The sequence below is a fragment of the Gasterosteus aculeatus genome, chromosome 16, assembly GCF_964276395.1.
Source record: "Gasterosteus aculeatus chromosome 16, fGasAcu3.hap1.1, whole genome shotgun sequence".
NCBI lineage: Eukaryota > Metazoa > Chordata > Actinopteri > Perciformes > Gasterosteidae > Gasterosteus > Gasterosteus aculeatus.
Genome location: NC_135704.1, coordinates 8,943,914 through 8,967,173, shown reverse-complemented (window position 1 = coordinate 8,967,173; position 23,260 = coordinate 8,943,914). Strand labels below are relative to the sequence as shown.

General features: G+C 47.9%; 1 protein-coding gene across 5 annotated transcripts; it reads left to right on the top strand.

The window, feature by feature from the left end:
- The first annotated feature begins 390 nt into the window (after positions 1-390).
- Positions 391-23,260, top strand: bcl9 (BCL9 transcription coactivator). 5 transcript variants are annotated; one of them, XM_078090335.1, is made up of 11 exons: positions 1,706-2,015; positions 2,182-2,312; positions 2,774-2,942; positions 14,219-14,665; positions 15,828-16,141; positions 16,521-16,628; positions 16,771-16,957; positions 17,586-17,682; positions 17,779-19,981; positions 20,468-20,740; positions 20,845-23,260. In XM_078090335.1, the coding sequence occupies exons 4-11, from the start codon at positions 14,379-14,381 to the stop codon at positions 21,882-21,884; spliced, it is 4,509 nt and encodes a 1,502-aa protein (XP_077946461.1). In that variant the 5' UTR covers positions 1,706-2,015; positions 2,182-2,312; positions 2,774-2,942; positions 14,219-14,378; the 3' UTR covers positions 21,885-23,260. The 5 variants fall into 5 exon arrangements, with proteins under 5 accessions (XP_040057173.2, XP_040057171.2, XP_040057170.2 ...); XM_040201237.2 differs by lacking the exons at positions 1,706-2,015; positions 2,182-2,312 and adding an exon at positions 520-722; XM_040201236.2 differs by lacking the exons at positions 1,706-2,015; positions 2,182-2,312 and adding an exon at positions 520-1,144.

The window sequence follows — 23,260 nt, the reverse complement described above, 5'->3', positions numbered from 1 at the left end:
ATAAATGATCATGAATGTAGAAAATCATAATGTCAGCAGTGACATTCAAATCAATCTTGAATTGTTCTTCCGGATAAATAATTAAATCAATATATTTATATGGCCCCAAAACAAGTGACATTTCATCTGTTAAACAACAAACCTTAAGGAGATCATCAATTTTAATACAATAGTCAACTCTTAGTTATTTGCACCAGAGTTGAGTTATTTCTTCATGTGCTTCTATAATTAAATATTTCACTGAGTTAACTTTCCCAAGTTTGATTCATATAACTAATGCAACGTTTTTTGATGGGAAGTATGACATCTCCACAAAAACATGATATAAATCCCGAAATAATAATTGCATTTTTTTTAAAACAACACAATTATTTTGTAGTCCTCTGTATACTTGTATGTCGGCATACATAGTGTGTACCGTATAATACGGAGTGGACGTCTCGCTGCTGTCCGACAGTAACATGCTCACTGGCACACAGACCTGACCTAGAATTGCTACTTAGAATTCGGGCTAAACCATCGAGCAGAAACGGAGGGGGGTGGGAGAGCCGACAGGAAATCTTGACTGGGATGTAATGGAGTAGGACCACTGGAAAGCTCGGGCAAAAGGGGGGGAGGCATATTTCTATTTTATAATGTTCCCGTGATAATGTTGTGATTTGATTAGTGTACGCTATGAATCCGTCGTTCGAGGAAAGGAGGAAACCCAGCTAGCACTCCAGGTGAGTGTTCGCTTGTTCGAATTCAGGTGGAAAAGTCTACGGTTCCACGGCTCGCCTCCTGGCAACGGGCACACGCGGAGTCCTCCTCCCGGGGACATCTCACTCCGGTATCCGTTCTTCCGTGCCTCTCTCCCCGAAGGCTGGCTAGCTTAAAAAAAAAAAAAGAGAGAAAAAAAAAAGAAAAACCCTCGTCGTGTCTGGTGTGGCAGACGGGGAGCATCCCTTTCCACCGTAAATGCCGATTTCTGCCCCGGCGCAGCAGCAGCGGATTACACAGGATGTTTTCGGCGTGGCGTAAAAGCCGCGGAGAAATATTGTTTTTTACCCCATTATACCGGAGGACCGCCCGTGCTTCGTGAAAATGAGAAAAGGATACAATGCAGCATGCATGTTCTGCATTCTTCGGGAGTACCGCGCCGCTGGTATTGTATTTCCTTCTTTATTATTTTCTAAATAAATACATCTTTTGATATGATTTGTGGACGCGCAGCGGCGTTACAGGCCTCTGCTGCTGATTGTGTCGACCAGTCGTATCATCCGCCGAGCGGTTTAATTGTTACATTGTTACCGGAGCACTACTTGAAAAAAAAAAGAAGCGTTTGCCCCGAAGAGGCCCGGATTGTTTTATCGGCGGATGAAAGCCCCGAAAGGAATCCCATGCAGTGGGGTTTGATTTATTTCTTTATTATTTTGCCCTTCTCTCTCTCTCGACGTGCTTGTGGCCGACGTCGTTGTTCTCTCGCTCTCCGCCGCCGTCCAGTGCCTCCCTCTTCGGGGAAGACTTTGTTTGCGCTGGCCGACGCTCCATGAATGCAAGTGCTGAAGTCCTCCCTTCCCCCCCACTTCTCTGGCGAAACAGGAACAACTTCTTTTAGGGGAAAAAAAAAAAAGGAAAAAAAAAGTTCCTGGAGTTTTCAAGCGCCATGGAATCACTTTGTCCGCCGAGTTGTCCAGTGAGGCGCCGAGATTTCATGCGGGAGTCTCTTTGGTTGTTGTGTGCTTCAACATCAACGTTAAGGCAAACGTTTATTTACAGAGTTTTAGGTTTGCGTGTGTGTGTGCGCGTGTGTGTGTGTATTTTAGGAAGACTTCCTCGAGTTAAGGCACTTTTCGAGAGCAACTCCTGCTGTGCATGTGAGCAAAAGATGGCAAAGAATGTGTTGAGTTTTTGTTTTTACCCACATTTGTTTTTTTAATGTTTCTTTTTCTTTAATAGCTTGTGAGTAAACGAAATCCACAGGTCCTAAGTATACACGTACTTAGTAAATGACACCTGGTGGCAACCAGGCGATAGTAAGTGTCACCCAATTCCTTTTATTTTCCTGTTTTCTTTTTAGAAAACATTTGGCATGGACTCAAAAGGTGTATTCAGCATCATATTGCCTTCGTTACTGCTCTGTTGTAATTCCGCAGAGAAAAATCTCAGTGGCTTTTGTGATTTATTTTTCTTTGTGTGCAGTTTGCACGGTGTCGTCCAGAGTGACCTCTGGGTTAACAGGTAGGGGCTCAGTATCCGGTCCCGGGACCATCCTGGAGCATACCTGCCGGTTGCTGGGCCCGATGTGCCGACCTTCCCAATGCAGGACTCTGGTTGGTCTCTGATTGCTAGGCAACACTGCTGTCTGCCATCGAGTTGTATCTGTTGCATTGGCTTTGTCCTGTTTCATTAATATATATATATATATATAAAATCTTCAATGGCCACTACGCTTATTTGAATTATTGAGGTGTCTCATTTTCACTCCCACAGTGGATATTTCGAGGGAAGTCCTCTTTGATGCAAAGGAGCAAGGAAGCTCTCAGAAGAGTATCATACGCTGTTTTGTAGTCCCTTATGTGTACACGGGTCGATAACTAAAGTATAAATGAGTGTCTGGGTTTAAAAAAAAAAGGCGACGAGAAAGCGCGGCTGCCCCTAATGACCCGAGCTTTCGGGCCGGTTATGTTTGCTGCATGTTGGTCTTGTCAACATGAGCGACTGAGTGCTTTTCCGTGCTGCTTTCCCTGTTTGCGTTGCACCCGATGAGCTGAGTTGTCTCCCTCTGTTCCAGGTGTGAATGACTTGTGGCTGTAAGGTGTCGTGAGTGGCCCAGGTTCCTGCACGGCCTCACTGGCTGACTGCTGGGAGGAGTCAAGTGGAAAGCAGACATCCGTGCCCAGGGGACCCGAGGCCTGGTTCTCCATATGAGGCCCTGCTGAAAGGGCAGGGGGGCTTCTGAGGTAACCCGGCTCAACTCTCGCTTTTTATTTTTTTCTTCTCACTTTATCACAGAGTTTCTTTCATTGCAAACACATCTACCCTGTTCTCAAAAAGCGTACGCCCATAACAGACTGCACATAAATGCCGTTCTATCATCCCCGTTTTTTTCATTGCCGTAGTGCTCATAACTCGGTCGACGGCGGTCATATTTGGCGACGGTTTGCAACAGACGAAAGCCGATGCGCGATGCACTCCAGCGTGGGTTGCATTGTTGGAATATGTTCTATTTCGTGACTGTTCCGTGGCTTTTGAAGTGCTGGTTTTACTTGTGTCTGCATCCTGTTGCATTGCCGAATGCCACTCTTATCCATCATTAATATTGTTGCCTATTCCACGGGGTAAAGACGATCCCAGAGCTCTGCATTCAATTTCATGAATGGGTAGTTACTTGGTTGGATTATTTCTAAGACAAATTAACTCAAACAGGTCAGCTATGACATGAGTACCACTTGTCAGCTCGCCGAAAAATCTGCATTTTATCCCCCGTTTCTTATTGCCAGAATGATACATTTTTGCATGCAGTGGACACTTTCTGAAAAGAATGTCTAAATAACTAAAACATAATCTAAAGACTGACATTCATTTATAGCTGGAGTGCACTGTGCCAGTCTAGCTTCTCTAATAAGTGTGTGTGAGATACTCTTTTGCATGCAACTGTATGCTAAAATCAGTGCAGATGCAAAATTACAATGTCCAAATTATTTCACAGAAGAGTAAACTGCTCACTATCATAAAGGGAGTAGTGAATTGGTGAATGCGGTAGTGATTTGACACATTTCTAGCAATAATTGGTTTTCATCACGTGTAGGAATCGCCATGGCAGAATGCAATCTTTCTGTCTGGTACTCTACTGTTACAGTTTACACCTCTTCATTACATTACAGATCATTTAGCAGACGCTTTTATCCAAAGCGACTTACATTACACTTTAAACCCATGGCTTTTTCACATTTTTGCCCAGGGAGCAATTAGGGGTTAGGTGTCTTGCTCAGGGACACTTCGACATGGAACATGGGGCAGCCTGGACTCGAACCACCAACCTTGTGCTTCCCAGCACACCTTCTCTAACACCTGCACCACGACGACCTTCATAAACTATAATTTCTTTCTATTCATATAACCAATATTAACCTTTTAATTACGTTTGGCAGCAAAGACCAACTGGCGCCATAAGTTACCGACAGGTCAACGCTGCTGCAAAGGAGCGCTAAGAAGCCGGGCACAGGCTTACCCTGACATCCGTCACTATCTCGTTGCCGTGTATCTCTGGATGTGCCCACACGCGGGGCTGCAGTCCGATGAGCGAGGCCGTGGTTTCCTAAAGCGGTTGCTCCTGCTCCGCTCTTGACGCTGGAGGAAAATGACGTCACTGCTTCGGTCTCTCAGCGCGATGTTTGGTCTTAGTCTCCCGTCTTGCACATGCTGAGGACACAACGCGCTGCATATTTATCTGCTATCTAATGCAAAGCGCGTTGAAGCAAAAACCACCGTGAGGTGAAGGGCTCGGGGAAATGGATGCGGACGCGTCCTCGTGTTTCCATGCGTTTGTTTGCTTTAAATGAGTTTTAAATGAATTAAAACTCGCCCACCTCGTGAGTCGCCCGGGTCGTGAGTGCCAGCAGGTTCAGCGTGATGTTGAAAGGTTGCTTTACTTACTTTACTCAAGAACTGTAAGTTAAATTGTCAATATACAATTATTTACAGTTTACTTTTGATATCGGCAGCATGACATGAAAATATGTGAGTATGAGAAACAAAAAGAGAATTCTTCGCCTTCGGGAATCGCCTTCTCCCAGTTCCAAAAAAGTATTGCATATAAATATTGGCGAGTGGATTTATGCGGCAAATATGATCAATGGTCCTTCCAGTAGGTGGTGATGGTAGTAGTGGTCAGTTTTCACGTCTCTTCAGAATAGGCCAAATGGTGATCTGATCTAATACATTAAACCAGCATTGACGCCTTTATTGTATTTATTAAGTAAATTAGGCATCGACCAGACGTGACCAAACAATATTAAGTTTTATTGCTATTACTATTCCTGTAAAATGGACACCAGACAGTTTTATAACAAGCATGTAAACGTAAACTATTATAAAAATCAGTCGACCGATTTTGAGAAACAAAAAGGTTCCGTCTCAGACAATAAGATCTTGATTTGGTATCAGAATTAATATGCAGAGAGAACAAGTGGAATCAGTTTTCCCTCAAAATGAACACATTCACAGCACTTGTGAAAGACCAAGGTTCAAATTACAGAAGCGATACACGGCAAAATACAATAACGTGTCAAATGAGATAAGACGATACAGAAAATGTGATGAGCATTTGGAAAGCACACATATGGATATTATGGTTTTATTAAAGTAACAATCAGAGTGTTCATTAAAAAAAGCCTCTCTGAGACGTAAGTTATTCGAAACAGACTAGTATTAAATGCTTTAGAATGGTTAATATGAAATATCTCATTTATGGCCACGACCGGCAAAACTTTCAGCGAGTAGACAAATAAGCGCACAAGTTGTTTGTGTTCTCAGTTACGCTTTTAATTTACTCAAATTGTAAGCCGTCTGATATGGAGCAGTCAACACAGATAAATTATGATTATAAAGCCAGTCGGCTCCACGTGGGCCCTCATTTTTAAAACCCATCTTTCAGGACCAGCCATTTGTAGTGCGTGTTTAACTGCTTAGTGTGCCTTTTCCCAAACAGCCACAGCTATAAATACGGTTGTGTTTTTCTACCAGCTGCATTTCATATCTTTCTTGGTGCAGGCGGCGGTCGCAGTCTGTGTGGACGTGCGGTGCGATAGTCGTCCCCTAGTGGCTCCCCGGGGGTGCGTCTGACTCCGTCACAAAGTGCCCATAATTCTGCTTTCATGTTTCTCTGCCGTGATTGACAGCTACTGAGGGCGGGAGGAGGAGGAGTCCTCTCAATCGGTGCCACTCTCTCAGGTGGAAACCGCGGGGCTTCGCTGACCCTCTGTCACCTCCGGCTAACTCGAGCTAAAAGCAGCCACCTCGCCACCACCCCCCCCCCCAGCTGCCAGATTGGCCGGTTAGCGCACGATAGCGGAGCGCAATAACACGACAATAACCAGCGGAAGTTCAGAGAGCCGGCTGCCGTCAAGCTGTACTGTTTGTCTGGGGATTTTTGGGGAAGGAACACAAGATCTCAGATTTTCTGCCATTTGTCAAATTCCCATGAAGCTACGTACACGGAGCACATTTCAAAAAGCTCGCTTTGAATTCCAAATCAGTTTTGCTAATTTCACAAACCTGCGATAAGCATCTATCAACCGCCGCAAATCCTCATTGTCGAGTGTTCTTTGACTGCACTGCCAGTGTAAGTCCTTTTTAATTTCTTTGGTTTGTGATCTTGATAATTAATGCTCTGCTTTGCTCAGAGTCACATTTGGTTTGTGGGGAAAAACAAACGGCTTCACAGACTACTCTGTACGCAAGTGGTGCCGTAACCAAGGAGACCACTACAAACGGGTTGATGTCAGACTTTACAATTCTGGCTTTGCAGCCGATTCGCCACCAGTTTGTTGACACTTGCGTCGTTCTGTCGGCAAAGAGAACCAACTGTAGGCGACGGACGTAAAGGCCGCTTTCTGCTCACCTGCACGCCGTTACAGTCTGGTCAATACGACGCGACCGTGCGGCCGTTCTCTCGGTGATATCGGCCCGACTCAAGGGGCGGCGATCCGCAGGGACCTCCCGAAAACATACGATATTGATCCCTGCGGTGCTGATGCTAATGCGCTAACATCTGTTGTGAATCTTTGAATGCTCCAATTCTGTTATTTTTTGGGGGGGTTTTCTGGTCGCTTTTAAAATATTGGATTATGAAGAGCAGATTCCCTCCTTTCTGCTTCTGCCGGGTTCAGCTGCAAAATAATCAGTTTGGTTTTACAAACGGCCGCACTCTTTTTAAACGGCGGGTTTTAAAACTAGATTTGAACTGTTCAAATCTCCATCTTCGTCTTCTGTGTTTTGTCGGTTTGCTTGTTGTCTAGTAATTTGAACCCTGTCCTTATGCTCATACCCATAAACACATAATGTTAATGTATTCTTTGCCTTTTTTAATGAGGTTCAAACACCTTGAATGTAATGAAACACACTAGAGCCTAAATGTAAATTCTAGACTCCCAATCGTGACCCCGAATTGTTACATTCACCCCCCCCCACCCTCTTTGTAGCCACCTTTTTAGAAAAATCGGCTACCAGAACTACAGTATACAACCTCATGCAAACTGAGGTGTGACTGACACCACCACCACCACCACCACCACCTCCACTGAGAAGATGAGCTGTTGAGGGTGAGGGAGGTTCAATTCCTCTCCAGTCTGAGGACTAATAGGCAGATTGCAATTTCAGGCCACTTGGGTTACATTTACTACCTACATCATCATGTGGGTAAAAGCCGGGTAGACGCGTCTCGTTTCAGGAGCGTTCATAGTTCCAGAGTCACGCAAGCTCCGACTCATGGGAGCAGCAGCTGCCATAAACTCGCCCAGCAGTTTTCAGTGCATCTCGGCCATTTTTAGGACCGCTAACTACTGCCGCATGTGGGTGTTTCCGTGTGCAATAGCATGAGTATGTGCATGTATGCTGCTCTGTGCCTGTATATATCTGATTGGGCCGGCCTTAGCCAGTGTGTTTAAAATTCCACGGCAATGACACACACACACGCACACGCGCAAAGTGGGGTAATTCAGGGACACAATCTGGCTCATATTCTCTCCAAAGTGCTAATTTTGGTGTACAATTGGAGACGAAACGGCATTTGACTCGTGTAGTCTTTTTCTTTGCCGCTGTGATTAAAATATGTCTACGCTCGTTTGATGTCATGCCAGGTCAGTGACGGCGCCTGAACAGGGTCTGACAGGTTGAGAAGTCTTAAATCATTTGATGCTAGGGGAAAAAAAAGGATTTCGGGCCCCACGTCTTAAGATTGAATTAGTGCTATAAACGGTTGGTTTTATTTGCATGGTGTAGGCGTTATTGACTGCTGCCTCTAACGTGGGGCTGCTGCTTCTGTGCCGTCTGTTGTGAGCTGCTACATCAACGCAAAAGAGGCTTTTGACCACAAGCGAGGCGCGTTCCCTCAATGGTCCGCTCGGCCTCTGAAGGCCCGTTGGGATTTCCCACAATGCACTTAGCCACAGGGAGACGTCCTCCCAGCGTGAACAGGGGAGGAATTTGGCCCGAGTGTGGGAGCGACCGTCGCAATGGAGGGTGGGGGAGGGGGCGGGAGGGGGTCACGGACCACAGAGCATGGTCAAGGGGAGGGGAGGAGGGAAGGGGGTCTGCACAAAGAGCAGCAGACTCATTCTGAGCAAATGGAGTTTCTGTTTGGCTTTCTTCTTTTGGCCACAAATCTGAAGAAGAGAGCGTCTCTGTTAGTGGTTGTTAACCATTTTTAACCAGCGGTAACCTGATATGCATAAAATATTGTAGCTTAACGCAAAAAGGTTTAATTCACTAGATCTGAGGATGATATGGAGCATATGCCGAGTGCTGTAGACCGCAAGAAACCCCAAAAAGAGGCCGCAGACAGAAAACCGGTAGTGCAGCTTGGACCACGAATCGACAAGTAGCTGGAGCTCTCTCAGCTCTAAAAACAAATTCTTTGTCAGTTTGACACGCATGGAAACCAGAGCTGATTGCAACTTTGCTAGGATCCATTTCTATATTAGACATATAGAAAGATCTACGTGGACCCACGTTTCACTCAAACCTAATGTGAACCAGTCCCAACATGTGTCCAGGGTGGGGTCTCACTCATTAGACCGGGGAGGTACTCTTGTTACTGCTGATCAGTCACAGTGCAGAATGCCATTGTGCTTAACAGTAGGACGGTCACCATCAACTTCTAGCTACTGTGGCCATGTCCTGCTACGCTAACGTTCGCAACCCACCGAAGCGCAAGCAGTTTGTGGTGCACTGAAGTGCTAATTGTAAGCAAAAGGAAGCATAGTTTTATGTGCCTGACTAAAGGAGAAATCTGCATCCATATGTGTGCTTCACCTCATTTAGGCCTTTCCTTTAGGCTTTTATGGCTCACACATCCGCTGTTCGCTGCAGGAGAGACTTTAAAGTTATTTTCCACTCAGTTGTCTGAAATTGACCAACCTGGTGCTTTATTGCCTTTGCAGTGTCCCAAAAGTTGCAGTATATGCTTCACTGTTGTTGTTTTTTTACATCTAATACATGCAAGTAAATGTGTTTTCAACTACCTCTTATCATTACACTTTGTAAACACTCATTGTCTTTGGCATTTCACACTAGTAGGCGTCTGATAATAACACACCCTGGATTAGAACCCACGTTTGTCTTGCACGAGGTATTAATGGCATGTTGTTGCCATTTTTTGCAGTCTCTTTGTCTTGTATCTAGCAGAAAGGTGTGTGTGTGAGTGAGAAAGACACACCCACTTAGCCGGAGATCCAGAGACGTGGGGCAGATGGACAGTGATGGAAGTGCAGAGTGAAGTGTGTGTGAGACGGAGATCAGAGCCGGCCGGAGTGCTGAGTGCCAGTCCTGCTGCTGGCGCTGGCTGCCACACATGGCCCCGTGCCCAGGCTACCCCCAACAGATGTGTCGCCAGTGAGTCAGCTGTGTGTGTGTGTGTGCGCGTTTCAGACACAAACACCCACCCGAGTGGCTTGTGTAAAAGCCCCGCCCCCTCCTGCCGCAGCTAAATCTGTATCCCACCCTCCTTCCTATCCTCCCGCGTTCACTGCCGCCTCCATCATTGTGATGGACGCGGCTGGGCTTCTGTCACCGCGATGTGACATGACCGAATGTGACGTTACACACATGTCGCCTCCCCGGGGGGCGGAGGAGGGCGTCGTCTGCGGACCGGAGGAAAGGACAGACCGGCAGAAAGACTACCCGGGTGGAGAGGGATGGTTGATGTGCAGCTATCGTACTCTAGGATCAGTCCGGAGAACGCGGAAATGCTCTTGTGTTGTGTGCGTCGCGGCCGGGTCGTACTCGTGTGAGTGTCTGTACGTGCGTGGTGCGTCTGCCGTGACAGGGCCCCTATGTCAAATGTTCACTCTGTGGCGTCACGGCGCTTTCTTTAGTCCCACTTGGCATTCCGGACATTCCGTAAGTAATGAGTCACGACTGCTGACTGCAGGGTGCGGCGTATTTCCCTCAACAGATGACCACACAGGTGTTTTCATCAGCCTGGCAACCGGCAGGTAGATTCTTTTATTTATCTTTTTTAAAAGTAGAGTCAACGCAGTTCCTTCTGTATGCGGTCGTTCACTAGCAGCCCGACAGGTACGCGTGGGAAGTAGTCCTCAACGAGGTAGAACAGGAGATCTTATGAAACTACTCGCAGCTGCTGTCCAGGATGTTGTCGAGTTTTGAAAAGTATCCGGGTGAAAAACGCAGCTCACTGATGCTAAATTTCCCTCCACTGCCCCCGAAACTATTGCTGGGGGAATAAACGTGGACGTCAACGTGGCTTTGGTTGGTAGTCGTAGCTTTCAAGCTAGCAGCTTTATCAGCCATTTCTCAAATCAAGAAGCACTCCATAGAAATATGAAGTTGGCCCGTGGCAATGGGCCGAATTACCCGGCACGCTGTCAACTTTTTATTATGTTTTAATATTTTATTTTTTTATTTATGGCGAGTCCCATAGGAAATAAAATGCATGATTTTGTAGGAATACTTCATTGTTTTTTTTTAGCTTTTGATCCTCTTACATCTTTTTTCTACAAAGCGTTGACTTCATTCAACGGTAATATGATTTTAATGAATATGGGGTGCGTGTAACTTATGTCCTTTTATAGAAAGAGATTAAAAGGCTTTTCTGTTTAAGAGGGCTTGCTGCTCCTTCCTTCAGACCGCACAGTTCCTTGCTGATGGCTTTGCATATTTGTACATTCTCACAGAAAAATATGAGGAGAGGTGGAAACAATGTGTCTGCTATTGGCCTAAACAAATAATGGGAGAGGGAGAAGGGGAGAGAGAGAGAGAGAGAGAGAGAGAGTCTCTTCATTGTGACTGCAAAATGGGATTTGCATAAATAAGGCTGAAACATCAGCAGTCCCTTCACCAGCGGGGCTGAGATGAGGGAAGAGAGTTGCTGTGTGGATTGGCAACACGGTCTCGGCTTCCACCCCCACCTCCCCCCATACCAGTGGACCCTCTACTGGTATAAAGCGCCCAATCTGCCTCTGGGAGGAATTTGGGTGACGTAGCAGGGACGGTCTGCTCTCCACAGTGCGCTCAGCCAGCGTACCACAACTGTTACATAAGCAAGAAAGGAAACGCTCCCTTTTAATGCCACCCGCGTTCGGGAGAAAAAAACCTGAACCTAATTGAATTGAACTACTCTGTGCCCTCTTTTCATGTGGAACCTCATATTGATATCAGAGGCAGGAAGCTGGTTTTTATAGCCTCATTATACGGTTTCCCCACTAACTAAGTTCACTGCGGCTCCACTTGTGCGCTGTGATGGACAGTTCACCGTCTTTACTGGAGACGGAGAAAAAAAACCTCATTCTGTGATTGCCTCTACGGCGGTTTGTTGTGGATGGCGTGCGCGTCTAGTGTGTGTACGTACGTGTGCGTTCCATATGACAGTCATGTCAGCAAGCTCCCCAATTAGTGTCTTGTTAGCTTCCGATCGGACCGAGCAGGCGATTGACGGCTCATGCTGGTTGCGGCGGCATGCGTGCACATGCTCACTTTGCACACATTTGCGTGTGATTAGGGTTTAGGTTCAGATATCAGCTCTGAGGGCCGGCGTGCCGGCTGGGGGCAGAATGCGGTAGCAGCGTGGTTTGCCTTTCAATAAAATGAGATCTCCTCCTTTTAGCAAACTGAACACACGTCCCAGTGGGCCGCAAAGGGCTTCCCACCGTGCCTCAGGGCCCCCCCGCGGCACATCGGCTCGGACGAATGTCTCCACCTGAGTCAGGGCGGCAGAGTCACCACGCCCCCCCCCCCCACCACCACTGTCTTATGATCGAATGGCAAGGGGGGATTTAGTGCAACAATTTTTCATTTTTTTGCAAATAGCTGAAATCTAGAATCCAACATTCAATCTTACTAGATTTAGGGAAGGTGTGCAGAGCTGGAAATGTGAGCGGGATTCTAATTTTGTCCTCAAGCTCTCTGGTTGAATTCATTTTTATTTATTTTCTTGCCTTAAATGTCATTTAGGAAATGAAGTTTGTCATTGTCACCATATTTGAGCAATTATCTGCCCACGGCAGTATTTCATCCTTTTTAATGTGGCCATTTGGAATAGCTCTGAACATTCATGTCCTGTGGTGGGAATCAGTCTTTTTGAAGCAAACCATGGCCGTTACATAATTAAAAACTATATATATATATATATATACACACACACACCCTACCCTTCTTTCGCAAAATCCTGGATGTTATTATTGTCTGTTTTGCTTAGTGCGCTTGTCTGGCGGCTCTTTTCTGCTCAAGTCAGTGCTTCAGTTTGATGAACAAATTATAGTCAACAGCACAGTTAAGTGGCATCTATGTTTCTTCTCACACGTTCCTCGACTTCCCCGTATTTGAAAGTCCGCTCTGACAAAAGAACCCAACTCCAAAAAACGCCACTGAACCCTCGCGAGCAGAATGTGTGTTTTGCTGATGGTGTTCGTTATTTAGACCCACTATAAGGACTATTTGAGCCAAAGCCCTACTTTGGCATTTCCATCAGTTTCTGTGAGGTCAAAAATGTTTATATTTTGCCGTTTGTATTAATTCTACACATCCCAACGTCCAGCAATCAATAACATGCCCATTGCTCCACCGTGTGTTTGTACAGTTAAACATGTACACCAGTGCGATCACACACGGGGTGTAATTTGGATACACAGGGCCCCTTTGTGCTTCCCCCTCCGCCTCTGCAGAGCCGACGGCCTCCGCGTGCGGTGGTGATATGTGGACCCTGGTGGCTGTAAATCACTTCTCCTCAGACCGGCGAGTGCTGCCGCTGTAGCAGGAGTCAAGTGTATATGTCTGGTTCCCAGTGCCCCCGCCCCCTCCCTCCCCATTAACCCCTTCCCCCTCCCCCCGGAACACTCCACCTCCTTCTCCCCAAGGGAACTCTGGAGCCAGTTACAATGTGGAGTGTTTTTGGAAGAGCTCCTAAATATTTTCGGGATGACAATGTAATCCAACCGACTGCTTCTCTCTCTGCGACGCGGTGCTCGTACTGGACTCACACAAGCGGGATCGCGTGGTCGGTCGGCGTGGCCCTCGACGCGGCTCCCGCTCTCCCCCGTTTGCTACTGTCACGGCTCCGCGCTGGTGTTTGCAAAGTTAACGTGATATCCCGCCCAGAGCAGTTTTATCAAGGATTAACCCGACGGACGCGGATTAAGGGCTGACGCCAATGTTGATATTTAAGAAGTCAGAAATTTTGAGAATGGCAACCAACCGTTTATTATTCTATTTTTATATGAACATTACAAACTAATTAGTACGATAAGGATCCCTCCGATGTAACTGTGCTGTGTAGCTCACCGTTGGACCCAACACACACATTTCTGCTGCAATTTCTTTATTATCAGCCAACATATGCAGTATACAGGCAGTTGTGGCCATTTTATCCGTTTAGCTCCATGAAACATGCAGTGATGTTACTATTTTATTCTAAAATATTGTTCCCTACACAGATTCAGTCCTTGCCATTAGCTGTTGATGATGGTCCCTTGTCATATAAGCCCACTATGGAGATGGAGATATTACTGTAGGACACGTTTCTGTGAGCATTGTGATGTACACTACAGAGACGGCATTAACCCACATCAGTACAAACCGTGTCATTGTGCCATGGTATCGTCCAGCTTGTTGGGAAAGGGACTGAATAATGCATGCAGTGTTACTGTGTTGTTTTCGACTATTATAAAATGGCGTTATTAAATGTGTCTGCATAACGGGCTCCCCAAAAAGCTTGGAATTGCAAAAATGATGCAAGAAAAGAACAATGAGAATCAGAAGTGCTCACTCTCCAAAAAATGTAATTATTGCAGAAATCTCCAAATGTCATTTTGGTACCTTAACACAGCATATAATGTTCCTCAGGTTTAAAAACGAATTTACAATCAATTCTAAAGTGGTAAAAAACAAATCTCTGTACTCACTTTGGGTGTGTTCAGACTATGGCCTCCTTTTTCCAGTTTTGTTAACAGTTCCATCTCCTCTCTCTCTCTCTCTCTCTCTCTCTCTCTCTCTCTCCTCACAGTGTGCCCGAGGGCCGTTGAAAGCCCCCTTGGGGGAGTTTCATAAATACACACCGAACAAGAAAAGACTTCTGGACTATCGGAACGTCTCTACACACCTTCTCTCACACACTCACACACACACGTGCACAAACCACCCACACAGACACGGACATAGAGAGAATGTTGGAGGTCCAAGAGGAGAGGCCAGCGGCGGCAGGTACAGCAGCGACACATTTCAACAAGAAGGAGCGAGGGAAGAAAGAGCGCGAGGAGGCCAAGGACGGTCGGGGAAACCTCTCCAGCATCGGGAACCCGGTTCCCGGCTCCAGGAACGTGCGCGCCAAAGCGCCGCTCGCACACACCGGCAGTCCTCACCAGCTCATCACTCCACCCTGTTCTGTAGTCCTGGGAGCCCCTTCAATGCACTCCAATAGGCTAAAGAACTCCCCGTCCACCAACACGCAGAGGTGAGTGTACTGTACAAAAACCACCTACGGGGCGCTGTGTGCTGTTGGTAATTGTGTGTGTGTGTGTGTGTGTGCGATCCTGATGATTGTGTCCTTATCAGCGAAACACTGAAGGAAATGTTGATTATGCATTTGGTCCAGACTTTCAGCAGCACAACCGCTGCGCAAGCAGAATTAGTTAAGTCAGTCATGTTTTCCCACTTCAACTCCACTAAAAAGAACCTGTGACCAGTCATTTCTCTGCTTATTTAATGCAGAGTTAAGCAGCGGTTGAGTTGATATGATGATGGTTGCAGATTGATTGCATCCTTCCTGCCAGTGTTTGGTATGTTCTCGCACATATTTATCATTTGCGAGGTGCATATTGTGTTATGTTTTGAATTTAGTTGCATGTGTGGAGAAAACGTCCATGGCCCTAAAGATTTCTTTCCCCCTACTTATAAAACTCAGGGGTAAATGTGAGCCATCCCAACTATTAGAGTAAAGTGAGTGAGCAACCACCTTTAAGGCCTTTTGTTATTGGTGGGTTTGTACACATCCGTAGTGAAACTGCGCATCATTCTTTTACCTGCATGGTCTTTTAAGGGTAATCCAGCGCTGTTCTCGGGTTAGGGAGTACACCAACGTTAGAGGTTTTCCCTGCTGACTCATGGTTCTGAGCCTCTGGAAACGGCTGTCTGGACTGCCAGAATTCTGCTAGCTGTGTGTCTGTGTGGACGTACAGAAAATGGGCTCAGCTGCAACTCTGCTCTTTGGACATGTTGGCATGTTATTTCATGCTACTTACTACAAGTTTGTGTGTGTGTGCGTGCATGGGTGTGCGTGCTTGCTCACATTAAGAAGAGGAAGAGTGAGACAGAAAAAGAGATCAGGGTGTGGTAAGGTAGTTCTCTGCCAGTTGGATGTGTCCTGCCCTCCGTGCACTCGCAACCAGTAAGCTTTGTAAATAGTGTCTTTACTCTCTGTTCCTCCATGTTTAACTGTGCACAAGTCATTTATAATACTAATAGTGTTTCTACGTATCAGTGCAGGAGGTCATAAAGACATTTTACCAGTTGCAGAGGAAAAAGTAATTGCATTTTTGCATTTTTCTTTTGGCTTTTTAAATTATTATTAATGATGTCTTATGTTTTTTTCTTTCTTTCTTTCCTCTGTCTGGCAGCCCTAAACCTAAGACGGAGGCCATGGTACGCTCACCTCCCGTCATGTCCCCCTCCACCGCCACCCAGATAGACTCTAAAATGCCCAATCAGGGTAAACCTGGGAGCACTGGCAGCCAATCACAGGCCTCGCCCTGCGACCCCAAGACCCTGGGTTCCAAAGGGGCTTCGAATATGACCGGCGGCATGGGGCTGAAGAATGGCCAGGGTCTGACCTCTGGCCCGAGCTCCAAGGTTAAAGTCAAAAGGGAGAGAAGCACCTCAGTAGAGTCGTTTGAACAGCCAGAGAGTGGCACACCCACCAGTGAGGAAAAAGGTGAGAACCAACCAGTGGAGCCAGTACTCTGTATTATCCGACTACATCCTGAAGGAAACTGGGATGAGAAATGTTGATCAGTTCAAATCTGAGACTATGAATGTTTTTATTCTCACCAGAATGATCAAACAGTTGGATTGAGCCTGGTGGGAAAGACTCGTCAGTTACTTGATGACGTCTTTACTTGCTTTTATGCTTTTCTTTTTTTTTTAAATCCCGTACTACTGCGTACCTTTTATTTAGAAAAGGCCTGTAGATAGTCATTTATTTTCTTATTGTCTAGCAAAGGAAACAGCCGGAGACCATCAAAAGATATTCTTTGTAGTCACACAGATAAACCGGGGCCCACTGATGGTTGTGTGTGTGTTTGTGTTCGCAGACAGCAGCAGGGTGAAGAGGATGTGCGTGGCAGAGAGGAGGCAGCCGTACAGTGGAGCCGACTGGTGCTCTGGGGGAGAAAGTGACGAAGATGACAAAGGATTCTTCAGTAAGTGTGTTAGCGTGTTCATTCGAGCATCCACAGAAGCCGCGCCGTTGATCAACTTGACAGATGGCAGCGCCTCGGTAGAACCACATTACCCATCGGCCAGTCCTGGTCTTAAAGCCGTGGTCCTCTTGTCTCCCTGCAGACTGCAACTCCAGTGACGTGAAGCCCCAGGACTCTGTCACACATTCTACCTCCAATGCCGGACTCAGTCGTTCCTCCACGCCCTCCCATAATGCACTGGGAGGCCAAGGCTCGACGACGGAACCTGCGAGTGGCCAGAAACCAGGCACAAAATTTGTTTATGTCTTCACCACGGAGATGGCTAACAAGTAAGGAGGCTAAGACTAAAAGTTTGCATGTGTCCTGGTTTGATTCATACTATTGTAACTCTATTTTGCCATTCAATGTTGATTTTGAGTGCATTTCTTGTACATATGTATAGCATACTGTTATGTTTGGGCAATAGTTCTACAGTTAAAGCTTATCTCTGCACGTTTGAAATGTGTTTATGTAGGTTAATTTATCTCGATACACCCACAAATCCATTTTTGAAAGTTTAGCTCAAAATGAAATGAAATGTAATTAACAATGCCTGAAGTTTATCTCTGTGCCTTTGTTGTTTGTGTGTGGCACTAAGATGCTCTCTTCCCACCACTTCTCTTCCTTCCTTCTCCCAGTCATAGCCTAAATCCATTGTGTGTATCTGAACATGACGCATGTATGTTCCTCAGTGGGAGCTAAGTTCCTACACGTAGATCAACACTCCATTGGGGAATTAGCGATCAAAGATGTGTGGGAGTGTGTGTGGTGATAGAAATAGTTTGCTTAGTTTGTTGACCTTGGCATTGTCCCATTTAGTCTTCATTCATTCAGCCCACTGTCGTTCAAATGGGAGCTTACAGATACACTTATTGTGTCTGATGACCGGTATCTGACTGTCTGTCTTCTTGTCCACAGGGCGGCTGATTCAGTTCTAACTGGCCACACAGAAAACATAATTGCCTTCCACATGAAGAACATCTCCAACAGCAAGGACAAAGCTCACCTCCTGCTGGTAAAGATTCCTTTCAATGCGCATGTATGTCCTTTTTTCACACCAGCATCTAGCATGTCATAACCCAAACCCATTTCTGTCACTTTTCTGCTATAGAACAATGCAGCAAACGCCCTTCGAAATGACTCCAAGGCTCCCCAGCAGCCCCCGTCCCACGCTCAAGATCAGAGCCACCAGCCCGGATCCAAACCGTCCTTAACTGGCATGGCAGAGCCAACCACACCCCAGCCTTCCAACCAAGGGAACCAATCTGGTGTTCTTCCGCAGGAAGGGTCATCCTCTGCAGGCATGGAATCCAAAAATCTTCCCGGCAGTAGCCCCAGTAATGCTGCTGCCCCAGGTGACCAGGCCCCCATCGCCCTACCTGAGGCAGGCCTCAACCCTCAAGCAGCAGTTGAGGGAGGGCAAGGTGGAGGCTCTGGTGGTTCTGGTCTGACACCCCAGCAGCAACAGCAGCAGCAGCAGCTGGCCCAGGAGCTGCTGAACATGGAGGCCAACACAGAGTGTCTGTCACAAGAACAGTTGGAGCACCGCCAGCGCTCCCTACAGACCTTGCGAGATATTCAGCGCATGCTTTTCCCGGATGATCGGGATGCTCCACCAGCTGTGCCCCCACAGTCCCATGGTGGGCCCCACGATGGAGGCCCTGATGGTGCACCCCGAAGGTCCGAGCAGGGTCCCTTACAGGCCATGATGGCGCAGTCTCAGAGTCTCGGACCGCCCGGCGGGCCAGGGGGACCCCGCCCACAAGGTCCACCCTTTGGCCCACCCCATGGCCCACCCCATGGTCCCAGGGACATGCCCCCATTTCCGCAAGATGAGATGGGGGCGCACATGGGGGGTCCAGGGGGCTGTGGAGAGGGAGATCAGATGACGCCAGAACAGGTGGCTTGGTTGAAGCTACAGCAGGAGTTTTATGAGGAGAAGAGGAAGAAGCAAGAAATGCAGCACCGCCCCCTCCCTCCGGACATGATGATGCACCCCCATGGTCCTCGCGGCATGATGCGAGGCCCCCCGCCTCCCTACCAGATGGGTCCGGGAGAGATGTGGGGAGGACCAGGTGGTCCTCCAGAACACTACCAGGAGCGCATGGGCATGGGCCCTGGCCCGGTCCCTGGCCCCCGGGGAATGCCCCCACATATGCAGAGAATGCCCGGTTTCTCTGGCATGATGAATCCTGAGATGGATGGACCCCCGAGGCCTGGAATGGGCTGGCCTGACGACATGCCTCCCCGTATGGGGGATGCACGAGGCTTCCCCGGAGGACCTGGGGGAATGTTTGGCGGTCCAGGGGGCCGTGGCGAGCGTTTTCCGAATCCTCAGTCAGTCCAAGAAGCAATGTTCCACCAAGGTATGGGTGGGGAGAAGGGCATCCCTCCAGGGATGATGATGGACATGCAAAGGATGATGGGGCACCAAAGAGGCGGAATGGAACCTGGTAATGGCATGGGGATGTTTCCCAGAATGCCCATTGATGGTCCAATGAGTCCGTCTTCTAGGCTCCAAGGGATGGGGGGAAGGGAAATGGGACCCGAGTTTGGCATGGGGCCTGGCCCCGGGCCAGGACCTCATATGCACCCTGCAAAGCTACGAGATCCCTCCATGAATATGAGTCCCGAGGAGATCATGAGAATGAGAGGTGGAGGACCTACAATGGAGAACATGGGTCCACAAGGCCGGCCCATGCAGGGTCCTCCCTTCCCTGACCAGTCACAGCAGGGAGACTTCCCTATGGGGCCTGGGCGGCCCTTCCCAGGGGGCCCTGGAGGAATGCGGGGTCCGCATGTAGATCAAGCTTTTGGTCCGGAGCACAGATCTACACCAACAGGAGGCAATGGCCGTATGAACCACCTCCCTCCTGGTGGTGGCCCCTCACAAGGTCAGAGGGGCCGCAAGCCAGCAGATCTGAATGTCCAAGCAGGAGGGGGAAACTCTCCCAGTATCAACCCACTCAAATCCCCCCCTCTGAGGCAAGTGCAGTCCCCCATGATGGGCTCTCCATCCGGAAACCTTAAATCTCCTCAGACGCCGTCCCAGCTGGCTGGCATGCTCACTGGTCCCACAGGCCCCGGTGCCCCTCCGCCTCCGCCATCTTCAGCACCAATGAAATCCCCCCACTCCATGATGGGCTCAGCTGGTGCCTCTCCTGTTCATATGAGGTCTCCTTCTCTTCCAAACCCCTCTCCAGGATGGGCATCTTCACCAAAGCCACCCATGCAGAGCCCTGGAGTACCACCTCAGGGTGGCAAACCCCCCCTCAGCATCACCTCACCAAACATGATGGGTGGCATGGAGCAAGGTAGGAGTCTCCTTAATCCATTTTCTGTTAGGAAGCAACTGTTCTTTTTTACTTGGTTAATATATATCCAATCCCCGTCCCCCTCCAATTTTCAGAGCATATTTGATTTAAAAATTGGGCTTTTGTAAATGGTTTGACGTTTAATTGTATTCCCATCTTTAGTCAAACATTTGATTTTTAATATTGCATAATTAATGTATGACCCCCTGTTTTAAATCTGTATTCGATTATTTTACAATCGTACAAAATACAAATGTGGAAGCTGTTTATCAAGTAAATGTCTAAGTTACCACATCTGTATGAGGGTGGGGTTGGTTGGGTTATGGACCAGCGGCTCCCTCTTGTGGCAACACGATTATATTTCACTGAGCCTCGAGTGGCACATACTACCACTCCGTCTTTACAGATAATAACAATCCGCCAGAGAAGTCTCAGCTATTTATCATCTCATGTCTTGTCTTCCCTTCTCATCATGCCGTCCTCCAGGTGGTAACGGCCCTCCTTCAGCCCCACCTTCAGGAGGGCCCTCATCTGGCCCCATGTCCCTCCCAGGCAATGTTCAGTCTGGCAGTCCGTACGCCATACCGCCTGAGCCAACTCTATCCCAGAACCCTCTTTCCATCATGATGTCACGCATGTCCAAGTTCGCAATGCCCAGCTCCACCCCACTCTACCATGATGCCATAAAGACTGTTGCTAGCTCTGACGATGACTCGCCCCCAGCTCGCTCCCCTAACCTGCCTTCAGTGAACAACAACGGTGAGACATCTGAAATATTTGTTGTTTTAATTTGCTCTTTCAATTGCACCAGCTCAGTGCATGCAGAGAATACACAATCACTTATTTTTGTCTTGCATTTACAGGTATGGTGATGAACCACCAAGGTAATCCACGTATGATGGGACCAGGAAATGCTGGACCCATGTCTGCCCTCAGCCCTCTGGGCATGAATCCGATGGCGTCTCAGCCCCTCTCCCACGGCATGCCCCCACAGATGCCCTCTCCGAATGCCCCCAATATGGGCCCAGGCATGATGCCTCATGGCATGATGATGCCACAAAATCCCCAAGACCCCGGTATGGGAAACCCCCAAATGATGCCCCAGGGACGCATGGGTTACCCTCACCGAAGCCAGGCGTACCCTCTCACCCAGTCCCCTTCCCAGCAGGGCCCTTTCTCCCCGCACAATGGTCCTGGTCCCCAAGGCTTCCCTGGCCACCCGATGGGCTTCCAGGGAGAAGGAGGCCCCATGGGAGGACGGATGGGGAACATGCCTCACGGCGGAGGGGTCGATGGGGGCATGTGCAAGCCCAATAACTCTGGAGGGCCAGAGTTCAACAGCATGCAAGGTGGATTCAGTGACGCGGACCTTCACGAGGTGATGCGGCCGGGAGCGTCCGGTATTCCCGAGTTTGACCTGTCCAGGATAATCCCATCAGAAAAGCCCAGCCAGACTCTGTCTTACTTCCCCCGAGGTGGGGGGGACAACCCCGGAGGGAAACAACCGCACCCCGGAGGCTTTCCCATGCAGGGCATGATGGGAGATGGTCCGCCGAGGATGGGGATGTCGATGCAGGGGATGGGGGGGATGCCAGGGGGGCCCGGTGGGGGAATGGGCCCCCAAGACATGCCGATGGGCAACCCGGGCCACAATTCAATGCGGCCCCCAGGATTCATGGGCCAAGGCATGATGGGCCCCCAGCACCGGATGATGGGCCCTGGGGGTCCAGGAGTGATGATGCAGGGGAGACAAATGGCCCACCCGGGTCCTGGCGGCTCACCTAACATGATGATGTCGCTGCAGGGCATGGGCGTCCCTCCACAGCAGACAATGATGATGGGGGGTCAGATGAGGCCACGTGACATGGACATGGGGTTCAGTCCGGGCCCCGGAATGTTTTAATCCTCCAGAAACCTTGTACGTAGAATGTTCTTGGACAATACACAAGGATGGAGTTAAGGCGATTGGTGTGTGGATAGTGTTCAGAAATAACTGATGAACTCAAGTAAAGGAAGTATAATGCAAGAGCGAGGACGTACGCAGAAACGAACACAATGGAGCTACGCAGTCAATGAGCGATGTCCTGTGGGAACTGTTCCTATGGAGACTCGGACAGGCCCACACCGGAGTACTTTTTCCACAAGAACATTGAATTTTGACTCATGAACTTCAGAATGTATGGGATTGTTGTGCATCAGTTTTCGCAAAACTCTTCTTGTGTTTTTTGATTATCTGACTATAAAGATGACTTTCAACATCGAAGAGGAATAAACCTAACTCAACGTCAGCGTGGAGATGCTACAGTATATGTCTACTTTTTTGAAATAAAAAAAAAACAAATTTGTCATGAAATGGTATAGAACAAGAGAAAGGAATAAGAATTTGTGCTTTGTGAAGACTTTAGTGGAACTCCATCTTGTCTCTCGCTCCATTGTTTTGACTGTTTCTGTACAGTATATACGTGAGCGCGCGTGTGTGTGCGTGAGACTGTATGTTTGTGTGGTATGTATGTGGTATGTGTCCGTATGTATAGGCATTCTATCAGTGACCTCTCAACTCCTCTCACCCAACTTTCATGGGGGGAGGAATGCCCCCTAAAAATACTGTACTGTTTACCATTGGTGGGCTATTCGAATTTTAGTCTATTTTAATTTCCTTTGTAACTCCAGTGTATAACAAACCAAACTATGACCTCATTAAGATAATAGTATTATTAAAAAAGCACAAACATGGAACGTCTGCAGAAAGCGTCTTCTTTCTCTATTTTTCACCATTGAGCGCAACACAATTAGTGTGAGCGTCCCGGCAGCTTTGCAGCACAATCACCCCCGACCCCCATTTAAAGTTGTCAATGACGTTGGACTTGGTGCACCAAGAATTTCAGGACTCAACTTGTGCCAACATGAGTAATACTTGCTAACACCCAGACGTGCTTTGTGTGTTCTTGTTCCTGTTTTGCTCACAACTCTTGTTGACTCTGGGTAATAATCGTTCCCACAGCAATAATCCCCCCCAATGGTCAGCAGAATGGGACAGGAGCGGCTGAATGCCACAGCAAGTACGCCAGATATTCTAGAGCTGGTTTGGTAGATCTGACACAACTTTTAGAACGGGAAGTGTGGCGCCCAGTGTGAAGACGTACTGCTGACCATCCAGCTGACTTCCTCTTTTCTCTATTGTATACGCTTCTCATGTGTTTCTCCATTAGCTTTGGTGCAGAGAAGCCTACCAGGGCTGTGGTGATGGACTACAAATAAAAGATATTGTTTTGGTACATA